Raw genomic sequence first — 20,848 nt, 5'->3', positions numbered from 1 at the left:
CTATAAAAAGGACGTGGAGGTGATCGACAAGATGATCAATCAACAGTCGCTTTACCGAACAAAACAGGTTACTGTCGGCCACAAGAATCAGCAAGAACGTAGCAGGCATATTAACGGAAAAAAATGTAGTCAACGTAAATGTCAACTCCCCCTCGCGTACGACTATAATTCTGCCACATGCACGTACCTTGTTGTCATTTCTTTTAGTACTCTTAGTAATTTATGGGAGTGTATTTGTAACCATGAAACATTGTCTCACAAAATGCCGTAACACGAGACATCATAATAAAAACATCCTAAAACGAAGACCACCTGTAATTATTTTCTCCCAGATTTCTTCCTTTTTTCCACATTGCCGGCTATGAATAATGTGCTTGGGTATCTCTGTGTGGAGTTTGCATGTTCTCCCCGTGTGTGGGTTTTCTCCGGGTACTCCGGTTTCCTCCCACATTCCAAAAACATGCATGTTAGGTTAATTGGAGACTCTAAAATTGTCCATAGGTATGAATGTGAGTGTGAATGGTTGTTTGTCTATACAGTATGTGACCTGCGATTGGCTGGTGACCAGTCCAGGGTGTACCCCGCCTCTCGCCCAGAGTCAGCTGGGACAGGCTCCAGCATACCCCGCGACCCTAATGAGGATAAGCAGCATAGAAAAAGGATGGCTGGACAACGTAAAACAGTCCTTTGCCCCTTAATGTGTCATTTCCAGCTAAAAGATACTCAGTCACTTTATAACTCAAAATTTGGTCAGATCTGGGTTTAACGGTAGAATGTTTAAAAAAAGTAGGGTCCAACTAATCTGCCTTGTTGCGACAAACAGCAGTTAACAGCACTTGAAATATGACATCATACCCCTTTAGAGTCTCTTTTAGTGTAGCCTTGTGACTGGGAGTCCATGGAAAAACTACTTTTTACCATAACATGTGACTGTGAAAACCATTAGAATGATTTATCACATTGTTATACAAACTGAAAGCAGAATGAATAACACTCCTTCTAAATTGGGTGTAAACTAATTCATCCAGTTAGAAATGAAAGCCTTGGTGCCAGCATTCATTAAAACGTTCCGGCATTGCATTTTAGGGTAAAATTCAATAATGAACAATAACTGTTCCCATTTTTTCTCATTAGTTCCAGCTGCTTAACTTTTGTGTGTTGATGCTGAATACACACTCAAACCTCCTGTAATAATGAATACCACTTAGTTTTAGCAAAGACTCAGTCCACAGCCGAATGTTGGGAAGCCTTTTACAAGAATTGGTAGTGATCAGAACTATACAACCTGAATTCCAAATGAATGTTTATTTTGCCCTGCGGAGACGTTTGTCCCCATTGGGTTAGTTCTCTCCGTTGAGCAGCAAGTATATATGCATGAGGCTGGCAATTGAATTTTCTGATCAGACTTCCTATGTTTCATTTGTTTTTTTAAATTTAGTTTTTCCCTCACACATCAAGAAACACATTACCTATTTCACTGACTGCTGGTGAAATCCTTTATAAACATCCAGGATGGTCATGGACTACAAAGTCACTTTGTACTACAAAGTAATATATATAAGTAGTAAACAATATAGTATATATACTATATATAATAGTATATAAAGTAGTGTGTGTGTGTGTGTGTGTGTGTGTGTGTATGTATGTATGTATATGTATGTGTATATACTGTATACACACTCGTGATAAAAATCTTAAGACCAGTTGAAAAATTGCTAGAATTTGAATTTGCACATTTGGATCTTAATGATGTTTTAAGTAGAGCTACAATATGCAAAAACAAGAAGGGGGAGTGAGACAAAAAGCATTTTGAAAAAAGTAATTTATTGAAAACAACAATTAAACTGAAATAGGCTGTTTATCAGCTGATAAAAGACCATCCGTCAAAAAATAACAAAAAACTCTCCAAACCAGAACAACAAATGTTCTCAGTAGGACTCAGTAATGAGTAGCTCCACCGTTCTTGTTAATCACTTCAAAAATTGCTTTGGGCATGCTTGATGCGAGTGTTTCCAGGAGGCTAGTGGGAACATTTCTCCAAGTGGTGAAGATGGCTTCATGAAGGGCATCAACTGTCTGGAACTGACGGCCATTTTTATAAACTTCCCTTGCCATCCATCCCCAAATGTTCTCTATGGGATTTAAATGAGGGGAACATGCAGGATGGTCCAAAAGAGTGATGTTATTCTCCCTGAAGAAGTCCTTGGTCAAGCAAGCATTGTGAACTGCAGCGTTGTCCTGTTGAAAAACCCAGCTGTCACCACACAGACGAGGGCCCTCAGTCTTGAGGGATGCCTGCTGCAACATCTGCACGTAAGCATCCGCCGTTTGACGACCCTGCACCACCTGAAGCTCTAGTGTTACACTGAATGAAAAAACACCCCAGATCATGATGGACCCCCCTCCACTGTGCCGGGTAGAAAACATTTCCGGTGGGATCTCCTCGTCATGCCAGTAACGTTGGAAGCCATCTGGACCGTCAAGGTTACATTTTTTCTCATCAGAGAATAAAACTTTTTTCCACCTTTCAATGTCCCATGTTTGATGCTCCCTGGCAAAGTCCAAACGGGCAGTTTTGTGGCATTGAAGGAGACGAGGTCTTTGAATTTGTTTTTTGTTTTTTAACCCTTTTCCTGCAGATGCCGCCTGATGGTTATTGCGCTGCAGTCGGCACCAGTAAGGGCTTTAATTTGGGTCGAACACCGCCCTGTGTCTTGACAGCCAATCGGATCCTCCGGCTCAGCGCACGTGTGATTTTTTTTGGGGGTTGACTTTTTTGTTCCATAATGCTCAGGAGCTTTCAAAAATGTAGAATGAATGTCTTACTGCGCCCAACCTCAGCAGCAATGGCACGCTGCACGCTGCTTATGCAGCTCAAGATCCGACCACGTTCAAAAAGAGAAAGGCTTTCATAGCCTGTGGTCTTAAAGTTTCGATCAGGTGATAGACAACCCATTTCAGTTTTTTTTTTTGTTTAAATTCCAAGTTCCAAATGTTTTTTGTCTCACTCCCCCTTCTTGTTTTTGCATATTGTGGCTCTACTTAAAACCTCATTAATATTCAAATTTGTAAAATGCAAATTCTGGCAATTTTTCAACTGGTCTTAAGATTTCGATCAGGAGTGGATTATGTACAATATATACTAACAATATATTTAAAAATAATACATTTTACAGCTGTAATTATAATACCATGAAACTGTGATATTTATGTCCAGTATTCTCATACTATCAGAATCTCATACCGGTCCATGCCTACCCGACATGCATGTAATGAAGACGGAACAAGAAGCTGTTTGCCGTGTGACACTGTCACCTAGTGCCGTTTTATAGGTATTGCTGGAATTAATAAGTGCTGTTTGTCTGGCTACGTTCACACTGCAGGTCAATTCCAATAGATTTGCTCATATGTGACGTGTATCGATTTTTTCACGTCAGTGTGAACAGTACAATTCAGATTTTTTTCAAATGCGACTCAGGCCTTGTTCGTATGTACTGTAGATATAAATGCGATATGTAACCCATCTACTGCAGTCTGAAAGGTCAGGTCACATATATCATCAAAAGGAATGTTTTGCTGTACAAGACTTGGATAAAGGGACTCTGCGATATAGGCAAAAATTATTTTGGTCATCCGAAAATTATTTTTAAAAAGTGTCAGTGAAACGGCTCACCTCACCCACCACTTCCGGCTCTGACCTCCACCCACACGCTTCTCGGAACAGACGTTGAAGCAAGTTTCCCATGAACCGATTCGATTCGTATCATGATTCGTGGTTGCCGATACGATTCAAGGACGATATTGGTGCATTTTGAACAATACAATCCGAAACGATTAACTTTAAATCAAGTCAGTAACTTTTTAGCCAAAAATTAAACCAGTGTCACTGAGAAATAAATACCTGCATACTGGACAGTGCATGTGAAGTTTCCTAGTTTCCTGTTGTTTTTTGTAAGGGAATCGGGTATAAATTAATTTAGGATATAAACAAACAAGTAAATAACAATTAATGGCAAATGCATTCACATTTTATTTGAATAAAGTGCAACCAATACTTCAGGTTGAATTAACAGGAGGTTAACCTTTTCTGCTCTCATTTTCAATATTCAACACATTTTCAATAAAAGTACAGTAAGTGCAACCAACATTTCAATAGTAGGTTTACCAGCTACAGTACTTTTGCTGTTTTTCAACATAGAAATGATACAATTACAAAATTAATATCACAAATAAGTGCAACCAACTTCTCTTCAGGTTAAAAGAACAGTGGTCGAACCTGCTACTTCTCTCATTTTAATAAACAAACAGCAGTGCACTAATTTAACAAAAGATCAAGTGTAACAAACTACTCTTCAATGACTGCAGGTTTCTTTTCAAAAATATCAACATGACAGGCAGGAGAACACTTCCCTGTTCGTTCACTATCTCACCAGCAGTACTAAAAACTCGCTCTGCTGGCACACAGGTGCCGGGAATACACAGGTACCGTTTAGCAAGGGTTGAAAGTAGAGGTAGCTCTTTCTCTTGATAGCTCCACCACTGGCATTTTCAGTCAAAGGCAACACATCTTTTGCTTGGTACCTTATCACAGCTGCTCTGGCTGTCTCACATGTGGATTTTCTTTCTGTTCGGGTGAAGAAATCGCCAAACAGTACATCTATGGCTTTCTTACAAGGAGGTGACTCATTTGGACTTAATTATAACATCTCCCTCTTTGCAAACGCCAAAGTGTTTCCACACACTGGACCGCAATGGTATCTTAAATATTTATCGTTCGACGTATTGTCCTCTACCATCCGCCATGCTATGTTTTCTTGTCTGCTGGCGCCTTGTGATGATGTCACAGACAGGCAGACTGAATCAAGTAACGTTTAACGTCTTTATCATTAGATGTGCTAAAAAAAACATCCATATAAAGCCTGTCATGCTTAAATCCAATGCTATTATCGATGCAATCAATTGATTACCTTTAAAGCAATGTTAAGATCGATCGTATGTCTTCCGGAGTGGCAACAAGCCGAACGCAGATCGATGTAGTTGGATTATAGGAATATAAATTGATACATCGATGTAGTAAATGAATCGTTACACCCCTATTAATCGGATTGTTTATATTGTACTGAGAAGCCAGATCATTTATAGGTTTGATTTCTGGTTCCGTGATTATTATCACACTTTCCCTCTTTGCAGTCACATGGTATCACAAATGACGTAAATAAAAAGCAAGAGTTAATCCTGTAGATTCACTGGGCTATCATGAAGTTTTGTTTGGCTTTTGAGGCAAGCTTTTTCAGAAATTTGACCTTTTAGACATTCTATTGTAAGTGGAAACTACAGTATTTGACTATGTATAGATCACTTCTTCACACGTTTTACGTTAATTGTATTTAAAAGCCATGGATAACACAATATCGCGTGAAAGCCGGTATGCCATTTGTATGTTTACCCTTGCTCCCACTGTCTTTGAGTCGCCCAAACACTCCCACCCGGAGAAAGAACAAAACCAGGTTTAAAAACCACCTGTCGATTTTAATGCCAAACCATGGCCTTCTGTCTAGACAGCGTTTTGTCATGGCACCAGATAAGATTTTAAAGTCACGTTTTTCTGCAAAGTAAGCATGACAAACACTATCTGATTGTGAGACTGCACCTTTTTAGATGTTTCAATTCAACTACAGTTGTGATTGAAGGCTTCTGATAGCAGCGTGGCATACTGGATAAAAGCGAGCGCAAACACGATGGAGACGAGCTCGGTAGTGACAAAGACGAGGTGAAACTGGATCTGTGCAGAGTTCAGTGCTGGATACGAGCAGTTTCATATACACATGGGGGCGGGAGGTTGGAGAGCTCTAGTGAAACTTGGCACAGTGAGATGAGTTTGGGGTGGTGAGGGTAGGGGGAGAGGGCACCCATGGGAGACATGCAGTTCCCAGGACATTTTGTGCACGGAGAGAAAAGGAAGCGATGAGGGAGGGGGGGGATGGGGTTATGTTGGAATTCCCTTGACAGTCAATACACAATTACAAACACAAAAATGCCGTTCTCTCGTCTATAAATAGTGTGTGCTTGTAAACATCTTCCATATGGATCTCTTCTGCTTTAACTTTGTGTTTGCATTCTGCTCTGTGAGCTAGGTTTAAGGCTTTAGTCGAGGCTCGTAGCACCTCAGGCTGTGCGTACCCTTGCTGTCTCAGTGTGTGTGCTCTGCTGCAGCATGCCTGGGCACATCTAAAGAAGCGTCACAAGATCTAGTGCAGTGACCTGTGAAGCTCGTTCCATTCCATCCTCGTATTTCCATCTGCCAGCCTAATGCATCATCCTCTGGTTTTATAGAGGCTACAGTGGAACCTTGGTTAGCGTCATTAATTATTTCCAGAATTTCTGATTCTAACCGAAATGAACGTGAACCGATTTAAGAAAGAATGTAAATCCAATTAATCAGTTTCAGAGAGCCAAAAATGTTAACACAAGCTATGTTTTTCTAGTTTTACAATTATCGTTTGACATGCAGAAAACAAGCTGAAATGCATTTACAGTAAATGCATATAAATGATGAATGAAAAGGATAAATGAACATTTAAGGTTACTTCTACCTTCATCGAAGACGTGATTCTTAACGACTGTCCCCAAAGACAGGATATGGCGACAAGATCAACCACCACTACCCTCCTGTTTTGACATGAGCTGTTTCTTGAATTCAATTGTGCTTCTCACCTCAATAATGTAACCGAAAATGGAGCCAAAGAAAGTTGCAAGTTTTGATAAAGGAGGTCAGCAACACTATTGAACTGAAGAAGTAACTCATGGCCAAACAGAAAGGTGGTGTCTGTGTTGATCTCGCTGCCACATCGTGTCTTTGGGAACAGCAGTCTTCAATGAAGGTAAAAGTAATGTTAAATGATCATTTATTTTGTCGTGTATATGCATTTAGAATAGTTTTGTGTGTGTAAAACTATAAAACTATACATTTTTGAGACTCAACCGCTGATGACATCATAGATGTGCAACATAACTTCTGGTTCCGGTTGCCATTTTGTTCGCTAGCCAATAGGATGCTAACAAAGAAGGAATTTTTCTGATTAAAAAAAATTAAGAAGACAGATGGACTCAAACAGTGTATTAATAACACGACAAGAAGCGTGCTCTATTGTACGCTAACCGGAGAATGCACACAAACCGAGGCAAAATTGTGGCGTAAATTTTTGACCAAATAAGTGGGACCATTTTAACCAAAAAAACACGGTAACCGGGGCGGACGCTGACCGAGGTTCCACTGTACATATTTTACAAGCCGTTTGAAAGACAATTGTTGTTATTAATGCATGCCAGTGTACTCACTAGTACTGACTTCTTTGATCATCTCAGCCGAAGTGTGACATCCGTTGACTATTTGTCGACTCCACAGGGATAAATCCTTGCTTGTTTCGGCTCGGAAAAGATGAGTCTCTATGCCGAGACGTGTGCCGGTCCGAGTGGCAAAGAAGAGCTCAGTGCCCGAGTGAGGAGAGCCTCTGTCAGGCCCAGAGTGCACCAGACTGGACAAATACACACATCATTCTACAACAGATTCTTCAAATCGAACCATCCATTTTATTTCACAGTGCTGCTTCTAGCATTTTGTGATCGTGGAGTTGTAAAGCCGGACCCACCGTGTTGCTAGAAGTGGATACGTGTGTGCTGGGCTCTGCCAGGCGTCATTGCTTCGAGGTAGGCTATCATAGAGCAGCAGGTCTTTCTCCGTCACCACCACCAGCACAGGTTTCCAGCACTGCTTCTCACTCTCACTTTGCTGCACAAATACACAACATGGTAGTCAGTAGGGAGCATTTCCTTCCTCCAGGGCTGAACAATCTTCATTTGTATCACCACAATATGTTCATAAATACCGAACATCTGCATAAGATCACAAGAGATTAAAATCCATGTTATTTGCACATACATTTAGGTCCAAAACCGTGGGACAACTTTATCCAGAACATGCACACAAATTACAGTGGAGCTCATCACATCACACAATTTTTTTATGTCCAAGAAGGAGTAGGAAGAAGCAAAGATTATTTAATCCTACCCCTCATCAGTTTCACATCAGTTGCAGTACGTTTGTTCAATATACAACCGACTTTATCATGGTAAGAAATTGATAACAGTTGACAGAGACTCAGTTTGATGGTGAATGAGTACAGACAATGTACCCACCCAAAATGAGTAGTTTGTAGTTAATGTAAGACTGGTTAGATACAGCATTGTACGTGCACAGTGGTTCAGGTGTCTTCTTCCTTGTACTTCATAAACATCAACTGCTTGTACCGTTTCTTGAAATCGCTCATTTTAGTGCATTGTTTGAGTTCCTTACTTAATCCGTTCCACACCTTCTTTCCACACACAGAAATGCTGAAGGTTTTTAGTGTTGTCCGTGCATATACTGTAAATGTTTTAGGTTTAATTTGTCCTTAATTTCTCCTCTTTTGTTGGGAATATTTTTTTACGTTTTTGGGTAACATGTTATTGTTTGCTTTATGCATAATTTTAGCTGTTTGATAGTTTACCAGATCAGCTAATTTTAATAATAGTGATTTTAGGAATAAAGGGTTTGTATGTTCCATGTAAGCGGCATTATGGATCATTCGAACGGGCCTGTTCTGTAGCATAGTTAATGAGTGTACTGTACTTTTATACAGTAGTTGTTTCCCCGTATCTCCACACAATAAGTTAGATATGGTAATACCAGAGAGTAGTAGAGAGTATGGAGTGATTTTCGGTCTAGAACAAATTTTGCTTTATTCAGTATTGAGGTATTTCTAGCCACTTTATGTTGTATATTTTTAATGTGAGGTTTCCAGTTCATATTATCTATTGTGACCCCGAGAAATGTATTTTCATTTACCCTGTGAATGACAATTTTGCACTTACCGAATAGCATTACTTTAGTTTTACTAGGTTTAGGGATAGTCTATTATCGAACCATCTTTTTAGTATAGTTAATTCCTATGTGACTTTTTTTTCCAATTAGTTCCTGTGTGCTATCTCCACAGCAGAATGAGGTTGTATCGTCTGCAAATAATACAAATAATACCAATGTCCTTCGCGACTTTACAGATGTTGTTTATAAATACATTAAACTGTTTTGGTCCCAGTATTGATCCTTGGGGTACGGCGCACGATACCTTCAAGCTCGGAGATTCTCCTAGCTTCACATATCGCCTCCTGTCTGCTAAGTAACTTTTAACCCAGTTCAAAGCTAATCCTCTGATTCCATATCTTTCTAGTTTTGTAATTAGGATATTGTGATTAATTGTATCAAAGGCTTTTGTTAAATCCATAAATACTGCAGCTGCACACTTTCTGTGATCTACAGCATTGGTAATTTCCTCAGTGATTTCCATTAGTGCCATGGAAGTTGAACTGTTAGATCTGTATCCGTGTTGGCTGTCTGCTAGTAATTCATTCTTATTAATACATTTGTCCAACCTATTGTTGAATAGCTTTTCAATGTTTTTTGAAAATTGGGGTAATAAGGAGACTGGTCAGTAGTTTGTAAATGTTTGTCTCCATTTTTTAAAACTGGAACTACTTTAGCTGTTTTTTAATTTTTTTAGGGAATTTACCAGTCTGGAATGATAAATTACTGATGTACGTCAGCGGTTCTGTGATCTCAGTAATAACTTTTTTTCATCATTTACATTCCTATTCCGTTATAGTCTGAAATCTCCAGATACAAAAATTGTTTTTTGACTGATATCTGTAAATGTTGCTTTGATCCAGGGCTCGAATGTTTCAATATTTGATTTATGGGTCATATACAGTATGTACAACTTATTAATATATTTTTGCTTTTTTCTTTACTAATTTCTTTGGTTATGCATTCAAAAATGTTATCAATAGCCAATGACTTTAGCACTATGTAGTTCAGATGTTTATCTACATATCCACTCCTTTTTTGTTGCTATTGACGCAGTTCATGTTATAACCTTGTAGCTCAAAATACATGCCCTTATCAGCGTTGATCCACGTTTCTGAGATTGCTATTATTTTGAAGGGTTCCTTAAATTCACTCAAGTATTGTCTGATATTTTATACAGTACATACTTCTGCTATTGATGTGAATGATGGACAGCTTATTGTCTATTTTAAGGTTATTATTGAATTGTTCCTCTGTGTAGTAACTGCAGTCATTTTTGATATGTGAGAAGAATTTTGTATCCGGAGTTGTCGTTTGCCAGTTTCAGTTGTTTAAATTGTGAATTTGGCAGTTTTTTTATCCACGCATGTTGACCAGCAACCATTATTATGAGGTCCGCCAAGACTTACCATATATAAAAGAGTTATTATGTAAGTTTATCCAAGTCCTTCAAACCTCTGATAATTAGTACTTTTGCTTGTTCTGGAGTGCCATTTAACTTTATGTAAATGGTGCAGTTGGTCCATGTTGCTTGAATGTTTTTCTCTTTACGTAGATGTCTAGTTGTTGTTGCTATGTCCGCATTGCTATTGGTCAGGTGTTCATCGAGGTACACGTTTGTTCCCTTTAGCATCATCAGTCAGTCATCATCAGTCTTTTTTCATTCCTTGATGTCCTTAATCATGTCAATTAGTTTGTCTTGTTTACTTGTTATGTCTTCCATTCGATGGCTTATAAACTCCACTGACTTCCTCAGCTCTTCATTCGACCTTTTTGGTAGCCATCCTCTCTCACGTCCTGGCCAGTTACAACCTGGCCTCTTGATTGCAGCTGTGATCCTGGTGGTGAGGGCAGAAGTCTAGCAGCAGCTAGTTAATAACCACGGTGAACGGCAGTGGCCGTTCCAGCTAATACTAGCAGCACTAGCCGTCAACAGCAGTTGTCAAGACCTAGCGATGAAAGCAGGAGCCCGGTGGCCGTTGGTGGGGCCTGCGGTGAAGGGCGATGGCCTAGCGGTAGCTGTTTCAGCAGGGAGACGTCGATGCTAGCACAGAAGCAGGAAGCGGGAAGCGAACCGTTGATCCGGAGCTACTGTAACTCTATTAGCATGCTGCGCTACCGGCGCTCGCCTCAGGAACGAGGGAAGAAAGACACCAGCGGCCAATACAATTCTTATCACAATAAGTACCACCGCCGTATGGGCAGATGATACTTCCAGATGATGCCACAAAACGAGACTTACACACGCGGGCAAAATCCAAAGGATTTTAAATGGTAGTATCACTATCAGCAATAGTAGCCCTCTATTTACTTGATATCAAATCAATACAAAAATTTGCATTATCGCCCACCCCTAGTCTGGTCATCAAGTGTAAAGTTTTTGCAGTGACAATATGACCTTTTTGGAGGTAATATCGTATTCCTAAATATTGATCTATTTTTCCACACAAATACGAGTACACTAATAGTTCTTTGGTTTGTCCATCATAGATAACCTGGGATCATAATACAATATTTTAATTGTTTGATCATTGATTTGTTTGCAAAGTTCACATTGATGTAGATGTACACTGCATTATTCTTTTCAAAAGACAGCCCCCCCACAATCATCAAAAGTAGAAAGAATGACTGTTGAACTGAAAAATTCAGTGTTTATATGCAGACATCGCCTTTCTTATTGCGTCCTATCTTTGTCAAAGTCAAAAACCGAATCCGAATGCTACAGGATGTTGGTTGTCTGCTAAAAATGCAAATTCATTTCTGGTGCTTTTGCATACATGCTAAGACATTTGCTTTCTTGCACAACCCCCATCGTTTAAAGCAAAACCCGCTCGCCTTTCTGTTCAGAACACACACAGTTAATCCCGTAAATCAGAGCTCACATACGCATATGCCACACAACACGGCTTGGCATTCAACATTAGAATGCTGCATAACTCTTCTTTCAGGATTTTTATCTGCAACCCAGCTATGGAATCCTAAGCTGTTCTTTGAAGTTTCAGTCTCAGCCAATAATATTCCAGGGTTTTACGGGCTCAAGGGTCACCTTTTGAACATAATGAGAATTTATTGCTAGGAGCAATAAGTAGCAATAACGTTGTGCATTTGAGGATAAAACATGAAAATAAACTTTTATTTGGACAATAAAGTAATTTGTGAGTAAATGTATTTTTGCAAGCTTTCTTTATGCTTTAAACAAACCTGTAACTCCATGCTTGTATTATTAACCCTGACAAAAAACTCAAGAGCATACAAGAGCAAAGTATGAAAAAAAACCCCAAACACAAATACGATTCATGTAAATGACTTTAGGACATTTCAGGGAAAAAAGGTATTTCATGACAAAGCATTTACATTTACAATGGTATACTACACTTTAATTGCCTCATTATGGCTAATGTTAAGTACACCACTTAAAAATTTAATAAAAAGTAAACACAAACACTTTTAACAGGTCCTCCTTTTCATTTTGTGGTTGAGTCAACTGTCACAGCAAACATTACACCAAAAGTTGGTCCTCATAATAAAGACATATACATTAAATTTATACACACACACACACACACATCTCCTTACCTTCCCAGCTAGCCATCCCAGGTGTCTTATCTCTTTGCTGCCAGCAATCCCTGACCTCGTTTTGTGGTGGATGACCTCAGCCAGTGCCCGCTGTGATTCGGTGATAAGATGATTTAGAACTGTATGGACTTAAAAGATATGTATTATGCAACAAAAGGCTGTATAACTTAAAGACCGACCTGTGCCAGTGTGGATGTGACAGCATGCATGGCGGAGAACCAAGTGAGGGCAGATGGTTGGTCTGGACAGCGCAGCACCACAGTGTGTCTAGCATCAGGGGAGTGCAACTCCACTTGTCTGAGAATGGAATTTTATTAGAAAGGTGAAGAAGTTCAGTTGCGTTTATGATTGTGTTTTATCCTCTTTTTCGCTTTCAGCCACAGACTAATCAAATATACTAGTTTGACGTCTCAGCTTTGACTTGTTTGACTCACCCAATTTATAAAAGGAATCCAGTAAGAAACAATTTTTTGTACGTTGCTGTACTTGAAAATCAAGTCAGTTCTTAAAAAAAAAAACAGTCTCCGTGGGCCATTTCACACATATTTCCTTAACTAATCCGTTTTCATCATATGGGAGTATTTCTATGCTCTAGGTGTCAGCAATCAGGGCTTTGTGTTTTCCGTGAATATGCATTTTAAAAAGGTATGTGGCAGGATTCACTGTGCATAATGCAATGCTGCGCCGCTTCACAGTATAACATCAGTCTTGTTAAATCCTGGAGACTAGAGGGAATGATCTAAATAAGCGTATGGCAAAGCAAAGGTATTTTCCCTTGAGTGTTCTTTTGAGCAGTACTGCAAAAAAAGGTGATAATTAATGCAACCGTAAGTGTTGTGTGATTACTTATAGATGAGAAAGAGACATGTTGAAAACACAAAAAGTGAGAGAACCTGATGGTGTCACATTTGTGGCTTATGCCTGTCCAACAAGGACTGAACATGCTTTGGACTTATGTGGGCAATTAGTTACTAAATCATGCCTGCATCCCCACAAAGACATGTTGCTTGACGGTGGCCATGTTTTTCAACCAACCTTGCTTCAATTTTACAGACATATGCATGTCAGTCCCCTAATGGTGTGTACCAAACGTTGTGGAGATTCAGCTAAACACCCCAAAGCACAAATCATACATACCATATGATATTTTGTAGTGTATAATGTTAGAAAAGGCTTGATCAAGTGATATTACTCCGCAACAGTAGCTATGAGGAAAAACTCACCCATTTGCTTCTTTATGCATCTGGTGTATAGTATAGGCATAACATGGCGAGGTTCAAAGTGCTCAATGAAACGTTTAAACCCGACATTACTCACCCCGACAGGGCTCGCTTACTTCCCGTGGGAGTTTCCCCATGTGGTGCTGCTTCATGTTTGCGATGAGGTTCGTCGTATTAAACTTGACAGTTCTGTGCTACCGCGGGAAACTTGTGCATGACAATTGTGTACTCGGCTGCAACGTCTCTTTACTGCCACATGGCATGCAACTTTGATAGCATGCTAGCAAACACTGCTGTTGGTAGCATATGGGCTCGATCCAGTCGCTACTGAATAGACACAGTGTGGCAAAATTTAGAACTGACTACTTGCATCGGCGTGCTAAAATCGGAGATTTGAGATGCAGGCCAATATAATCCGATACGTTTTTTTTTTTTTCGATATCAATATGGGATCGGGACATTCCTACTTTGAGGTGTTATTTCATTTAAATTCGACTTATGGGGTCAACCTTTAAGGTTTAATAACAGCACCACCATGTGGTGTATTTGTCAAAACAAAATAAAAAATCACAAACAACGTAGTCAAGGTGCATGTTTCAGCAATTTTTCAACCTTTTGTATGCAGCAGTTCAGGAGTAGAAGAGTTGGCTTTGGGTGTCCTAAGTCCATTTTTCATTTTTCACATAACTTCAGATGACAGGAAATGAATACAAAGTACACAATCGTAAAGATGTTATGCTTGGGGATACTGAGCGCAGTGCCATGTGGGAAGCAGCCAATGAGGCAATGGGTAGTTTCAACCTCAACTCACCCCATTATGGACAGGACTGCATTCCTTAACTTGTATGTTTACCACCAACTATGCAAAAAATTCACTAGTCATCAGTCCAGGTCCACAGGTGGTGGAGTTAATCTCCTCCAAACCACATGTGGTTTCTACAAACTGTTTTCTTTACACATAGAAATACTTAAAATAGTCCCAGTAAATGTGATGAATGTGTTCATGTGGGAGAGGTTCAGGTGTTACTTGCTTACAGGTTATAAATAAGGCCGAGAAAAGGTGAGGTGATTTGGGGCCTACCAGGGCAGAGCGGGAGGACTGTAGCACAAGATGTGTTCTTGGTAGTATGCTGAATTGAACAGCATGAATTGTATCAAGATTTCAATTACAAATTTAAAGAACACTAACATATAGTAAGTATAAGTCAAATGTCTCAAATGTGGTCCAATTTAGAATGCAAATTTTCTTAAAAGTCAAACAAGTCCAAACATATTGTACATGATAGAGTCCAGACTTCATCAAATAACCAGCAAGATTTTAGCTTACTAAGCATCTCTCTGAGCATTAGTGTGTTTTGCTTGGAAAACTGGAAATTGTACTTATAGCAACATGTTGAAAGCGTCTGGCTGCTTAATACATTTACAATATTATATACATTAATTATACCAAGCAGATGCTAATGTAAATAGCCTGTTATCACTAGCTAGTAGGGGTGTCATGATACACTCAGCTCATGGGACCAGACAATACATTCATGGAAAAAATGATTAGACCACCCTTGTTTCTTCAGTTTATTGATCCATTGTAATGCCTGCTACAACTAAAGGTACATTTATTTTGACAAATATAATGGTGATGACAAATATAGCTCATAAGAGTTTAATTTAAGAGCTGATATCTGGCAACTTCCATGGTTTTCTTGATAATAACCAAAATCACTTAAGTTCTGAATAGCATGAATAGCTCTATAGCATTGTACTGCCAAAAAATGTAACTCTTATGAGCTATTTTTGTTGCCATTGTTGTATTTGTCCAAACAAAGGTACCTTTGGTTGTATCAGGCATTACAATGAACAAGAAACTGAGGAAACAAGGGTGATCTAATCATTTTTCCATGACTGTAGATTGCAGTAGATTATCTAATGTTTATGCTAAAAGAACTACAGTTCCCATGATTCTAAGAGTGCAGAGCAAGGCAGAAGTGAATTTCGCAGATAGTATCACATTTTGATAGAAGTCATATGCAGCGATTGCGTTTTGATTTGACAAATTTTATGTAAGTCCGATCAAATGTACTTAAATTATCAAAATAATTTATCAAAATAAAAGATCCCGCCGAGTGACGCTGGGAACACTGAAGTAGGTAGGATTGCAAGGTTTATAGTGTGCATGCCACTGGATTACTTCCATATTACGTGTATTATTATTACACTGGTGTATGAATGTAAATGAATGTTTGGTGGTGGTCGGAGAGGCCGTAGGCGCGAATTGGCAGCCACGCTTCCGTCAGACTACCCCAGGGCAACTGCGGCTACAGATGTAGATTACCACCACCAGTGTGTGACTGAGCAGTGAATCAACAATGGGTTCACTTCATTGTGTAGCGCTTTGGGTGCCTTGAAAAGCGCTATAGAATCTAATCCATTATTATTATTATTATTATTATTATTATTGTCATTCACAGTAGCAATGCCATAGTTCACCGTCCCGACTTCTGGATAACCTGTTTCTGCAAGACACTGACACCCCTACTTGCTACCATGAAAGTAACCATGCAAACAGCATTTTATTGGGCTGAAAACTTTTCTATTTCACCACCAACAATGCTGACTGTCTTTAACGTATTAAAATGTGCATACAGTCGAAGCAATCACAAAGTTCAAGATGTGCTCTTTTGCCGCCTGCTGACAGACATACAACAAATAATTCCAGCAGTATCTCTCTTTCCATTTGAGTGGGTCCAAGAATGTCAAACTCCTCAAAACCGCATTCTAGTAAATGTGTTCAGTAAATCTGTCTTTGATTTACTGAACTACTAAACAAAGCTCTCTTTGTGTCACCTTGGCACATGAGATTGCGCGTTGGGATATTGACCCAAAATTCTTACATAACTGAATGAGGTCGAGGGTATTGCCAGCAAAAGTGAATGTTCACCCCTTCCTATATGCTCTTAAACTGTGAAAGTCAAGGTGCAGCTAAAATTGTCATCAAGCCCTCTCTGAACCGTGACAGTTAAACATTACGTTTGGAGGCTTTTTTCCATGGGAATAATGTCGAGTTCAATTTTATTAACATGACAGTCTTTTTCATGCTACTCTGTTACCATCAGTAATTTATAAAGGTCAACGCTCGAAGTTTAAGCCTGACTGTGTGAGACAAAACTGTGGCTGATACTGAATTGCACTAAAAAAAAAAAAAAAAAGTCAGGCAACTGACTATTACTGCGGCTTAGGGATGGAAATAATATTTAAAACAATTTGTCGATAGTCTTGAAGTGCTTGAGGCAAAATCGAGTGCCCTACTTGGCTGCAATTAGCAGAGGCGCTGCTGATTTGGTCTCAACTAAAGAAGAACAGCTTGACGTCAACAATGGGAAGTTGAGCTACATCCAAGAAGACTGGGCATTATTCCACCTATACGACACAGTCCTCAAAATAGGAGTTCAGAACATTCAGAGACTGTCCCAACACATTAAGTTAATTTTTTTTTTTTTAAGTTTCATAATGTTCCCCATAATTGATCAAGGAAATTTAGTCAAATGCTTGCCAATCTTTAATTGAAGCAGTTATATCAGAACTGATTTAATTAAAAAGGTGACCAAAAAAAATAGCCTTGGTCAACTGTGGGCCTGATTTAGTAAGATCCCAAATAATTAGCGCTAAATTGCGTGCACAAACTAAAACAAATTTCACATTTTAGTGGGCGTGTTGTGGGTTATCTACTATTGCTTGCACAATTTTTAACAGGCGCAAAAGTAATGCAGCCAGCCCTATGAGGATTTTGCATGTGCAACCTTCTGTCACTGTGGAGAATTTGGGAGAGCAGAGTGGCCCCTTCACGAAAAATAAGGTTTGAAGCCATGGAGTTGGACATCTCGGGGAAGGATGAAAAAAAACACACTGGTGCACTTCACCAGAGACGTCGCATCATCATAATAATGCCTATTAGTCTATTGTGTCATTTAATTTACCTGTTTTACACTACAACCTATTAAACTGTGACATTTACGATTTATTAGGTTATGATATTCATTCTGATAATGTGCATATATTTTGCATATACATGAAGGAAGGCAAACCTGCAAAGTAGACTGCGAGTGATATTTTACTTCTGACAGACACAATCCTTGTTGCACTATTAGTACATCAGCTTTGCACACACAATCAGGTTAGCACGTGTTTTTATACACGTAAACTTTTAGTAGATGATATGCCCTATGTAGTTTACTCTTCTACTTAATGTGATTGGCCAACAGACTTCCATTTTGTAAGTGTCTGCCCTTTCCAAACATTATTTTCTATTGTCCCAGTCCCTTAAGGAGTTGTTAACCAAGCCCATCTGTTGTGTCATGTTAAGCAAGCGTACAATGAGTCCAATGCAGGGGTGTTTGAGGATACATGGGCTTTGAAAATTGTTTTCCCAACTCACATGAGATTCAGTTGTGTTGGAGGCAATTAGCTTAGCCCATAGCAGAATTTTGTAAAAGTGGCTTGGTCAATGTTATGAATTTCTGTGTACCTCTAGCAGTTGCTAAACTGGTCACACGTTGCAGGGTAAAGTCACCTTGAGTCACCTTAAATGGTCAAGACGTACAGTACACACGGATCTTACTCCTTACACAAGTTCCATTAATAGCTGGCCATAAGTCAACATTGGCATCCACCTGTTCTGTTCCCTGTGTACATACCATCATTTAGAACTCTAAAACTCTAGAGCACACCGGTAAATTAGACGCACCCACTAAATTTAAAGAGAAAGAAAGATTTGCCGCATGGTAACATGGGATATTGAGTACACAGAAAGATGTTACACAGAAAGATTATTTTAACTTTTGATTAAATTAATGCTTTTTTTCCCCAAACAGTGCCAAAAAGAGTTCAACAGTAGCTTACCAGAAAATTCATTCCTCCTCCTGGGAACTAAAACCACTAAAGTCATGTTCTTTAGTGTCAAAATTGAACAGCCTCATAATTCCTTCGTCACACACTTTGTCAATCTCTCTCTCTCTCTCTCTCTCTCTCTCTCTCTCTCTCTCTCTCTCTCTCTCTCTCTTTCTCTTTCATTGTTACCCGTTTAGTCACTTTTGTCTCAAGGCAAATTAGCCATTTAACTTGAGCTATCCTCAAGCAGTAGTCCAGGCTTTCGAAACACATAGGTGATAGTGGTTGGGTTGGCGGTCCAAGCAGTCCAAACAGCAGTCATTCTACACTTGATCAAACTTACTTTAAGATGTGCCAGATCAAAACATGATGGCTGCATAAAACTTCAAAACATGATATCAGCTTCCCCTTCACTTGTCCATGTCGCTACTTCCTGAAGCTGGACTCTAAGCATCATGGGAAATGTAGTTTTAGCCATAAATGAGCCACATCACAATACAAGCCGCAGGGTTCAAAGCGTGGGAAAAAACGACTTCTACACCGGAAATTATGAGAAGTTGAGAGCTGTGAACCAATACCGCTGTCATTTCTTGCTCTCTTGCTCATCTGACCTTGGGATCTTCTATAACATTGTGTGGTGCATTTCTCCACTATTGTATCCTGTCCACTCATTGTGTCCTGTGTCCATATTGCCATACTATCAGTCAGAAATATACAGACTTCAACATTTATATAGCTCTCAATGAAAGAACTGGTCTTTAGACACTGTAAAAGTAAAAGTAATGTGACCTAACTCAGCAAGAAACCTTGTGAGGACAACTGACAGAACAATTGAGAGACCAGATATAAAGGATAAAGTAGTGTGTTGCTCCTTCAAAGTGCCTGTGATGCCATAAATGATTGTCAAACATAGCACATGCGTCACTCAATAAATAAAGTAAAGAATAAACATTAACTATAGCGAAACTTGTTGCCAATTATTTAAGCAATATTGATGCACTAGAATATAGAGGTGAATGTGTCATTTCCGTTGGTTGATGGCATTTTGGTTGATGGTTGCCGTGGTTTTCAGCTGATCTTGCTTAAATTTTATAGACCTGTCTCGCTCAGTCTCCTACGACTGTGTGCCAAGTTTAGCAATGATAGTAGAAAGTACAATAAGGAACTGAGCTGAACCTGTGTCAGACATTTCAAGTTAACCCAAGCGGTGAGGCCTGTTAAATTTTGTAACTTTGGGGTTCATAAATACACGACTTGGTGGAAAAAGTCCTTTGTGCCAATAGATGGTAATCACATGAGGCGTGGATGTTGAGAGTGACATAGGAACTTTATCTCAGCCATGGGAAGGATGTAAAGTTTGGTACACATCATCAGTAGTGTACCTTTGAATCAGTGGGTGTTTCGGCCTTTCAGCACTAGACACCCTCATCAAGAGGCCAACTACAGCGTCATCAATCCTGAGCCTGTGTCCCATGCCCAATGATGAGTAAAGTAGTGCCTGGAAAGTGGAAGGAGATGAGGTCAGCACTAAGGTCCCGACCAGTCCCGACCGGTCATCGCTCAGTCTGCCCCAGTTCTCCCCAGTCCTCCCACGGCACACCCCTGAGTAAGGGCAGGAAGGAAGGGGGTGGGTTTAAAACTTGGGTCATCAGGTGGGTACCCTCGTTCCTATCCGATGATAGGCCCATGACACCTGGCGTCCCAGGTGTGCGTCCCCCCTCTGCTTTGAGCCCAGCAAGTGTCCTTACGCTTGAGCCATAGCCACTGGCTACTTCTTTCGGCCGCTTTAGAGACTGATCTTATTGTCTGTCGCAGAGCCTGTCCATGAATATCAAGGTCTTTCATAAGCCTGATGGTAGAAGAAGCCACAAAACCTCTGCATCCTACTTCAGCTGGATAGACTTTGGCCTTCCATCCTCATTGTTGTGCATCTGCTGCCAGATCTGTGTAGCGCACTTTCTTTCGTTCGTAGGCCTCTTCGGTGGAATCCTCCCATGAGACTGTGATCTCTATGATGTAGACCACCTTTAGTGAAGGGTACCATAACACCCAGGCATGGATTTAGAGGGGGGTGTACACCCCCCATTTTGAGGCACCCATGATTTTTTTTGCCTGATTCTGATGTATGTCCATAGGGACATGCATCTGACATGCATCTGAATTATGGGCGCGTGGTGGACTCATATGCCAGAATGCAACCGAGACGCATGCTATTCGTGAACCCACTGTCAGGCTGATAATTTACATTGGATATTGAACGTGTGCTGTACAT

At 39.8% G+C, this 20,848-nt stretch overlaps 2 protein-coding genes across 8 annotated transcripts in view; one reads left to right on the top strand and one right to left on the bottom strand.

Moving 5' to 3' along the window:
• The window catches only part of LOC129184667 (probable E3 ubiquitin-protein ligase TRIML1), an 80,532-nt gene that overhangs the window by 30,670 nt on the left and 29,014 nt on the right, over positions 1-20,848 (top strand). The gene's annotated exons all lie outside the window — the stretch shown is intronic.
• Positions 1-20,848, bottom strand: part of sntb1 (syntrophin, basic 1) — a 61,925-nt gene that overhangs the window by 21,696 nt on the left and 19,381 nt on the right. The window contains exons 3-6 of one of the 2 annotated variants that reach the window (XM_054780808.1): positions 12,655-12,772; positions 12,476-12,565; positions 7,650-7,789; positions 7,349-7,535 (exon numbers count right to left, since the gene is read on the bottom strand). In XM_054780808.1, the coding sequence (XP_054636783.1) occupies positions 7,349-7,535; positions 7,650-7,789; positions 12,476-12,565; positions 12,655-12,772 (535 nt within the window). Of the gene's footprint in view, positions 1-7,338; positions 7,536-7,649; positions 7,790-12,475; positions 12,566-12,654; positions 12,773-20,848 lie in introns of both variants that reach the window. The other variant, XM_054780807.1, reaches the window with a different exon arrangement.

The sequence above is a fragment of the Dunckerocampus dactyliophorus genome, chromosome 7, assembly GCF_027744805.1.
Source record: "Dunckerocampus dactyliophorus isolate RoL2022-P2 chromosome 7, RoL_Ddac_1.1, whole genome shotgun sequence".
In the NCBI taxonomy this organism is placed as follows: domain Eukaryota; kingdom Metazoa; phylum Chordata; class Actinopteri; order Syngnathiformes; family Syngnathidae; genus Dunckerocampus; species Dunckerocampus dactyliophorus.
Note: the sequence above shows the minus strand (reverse complement) of the source record. Positions and strands in the feature narration are given on the sequence as shown.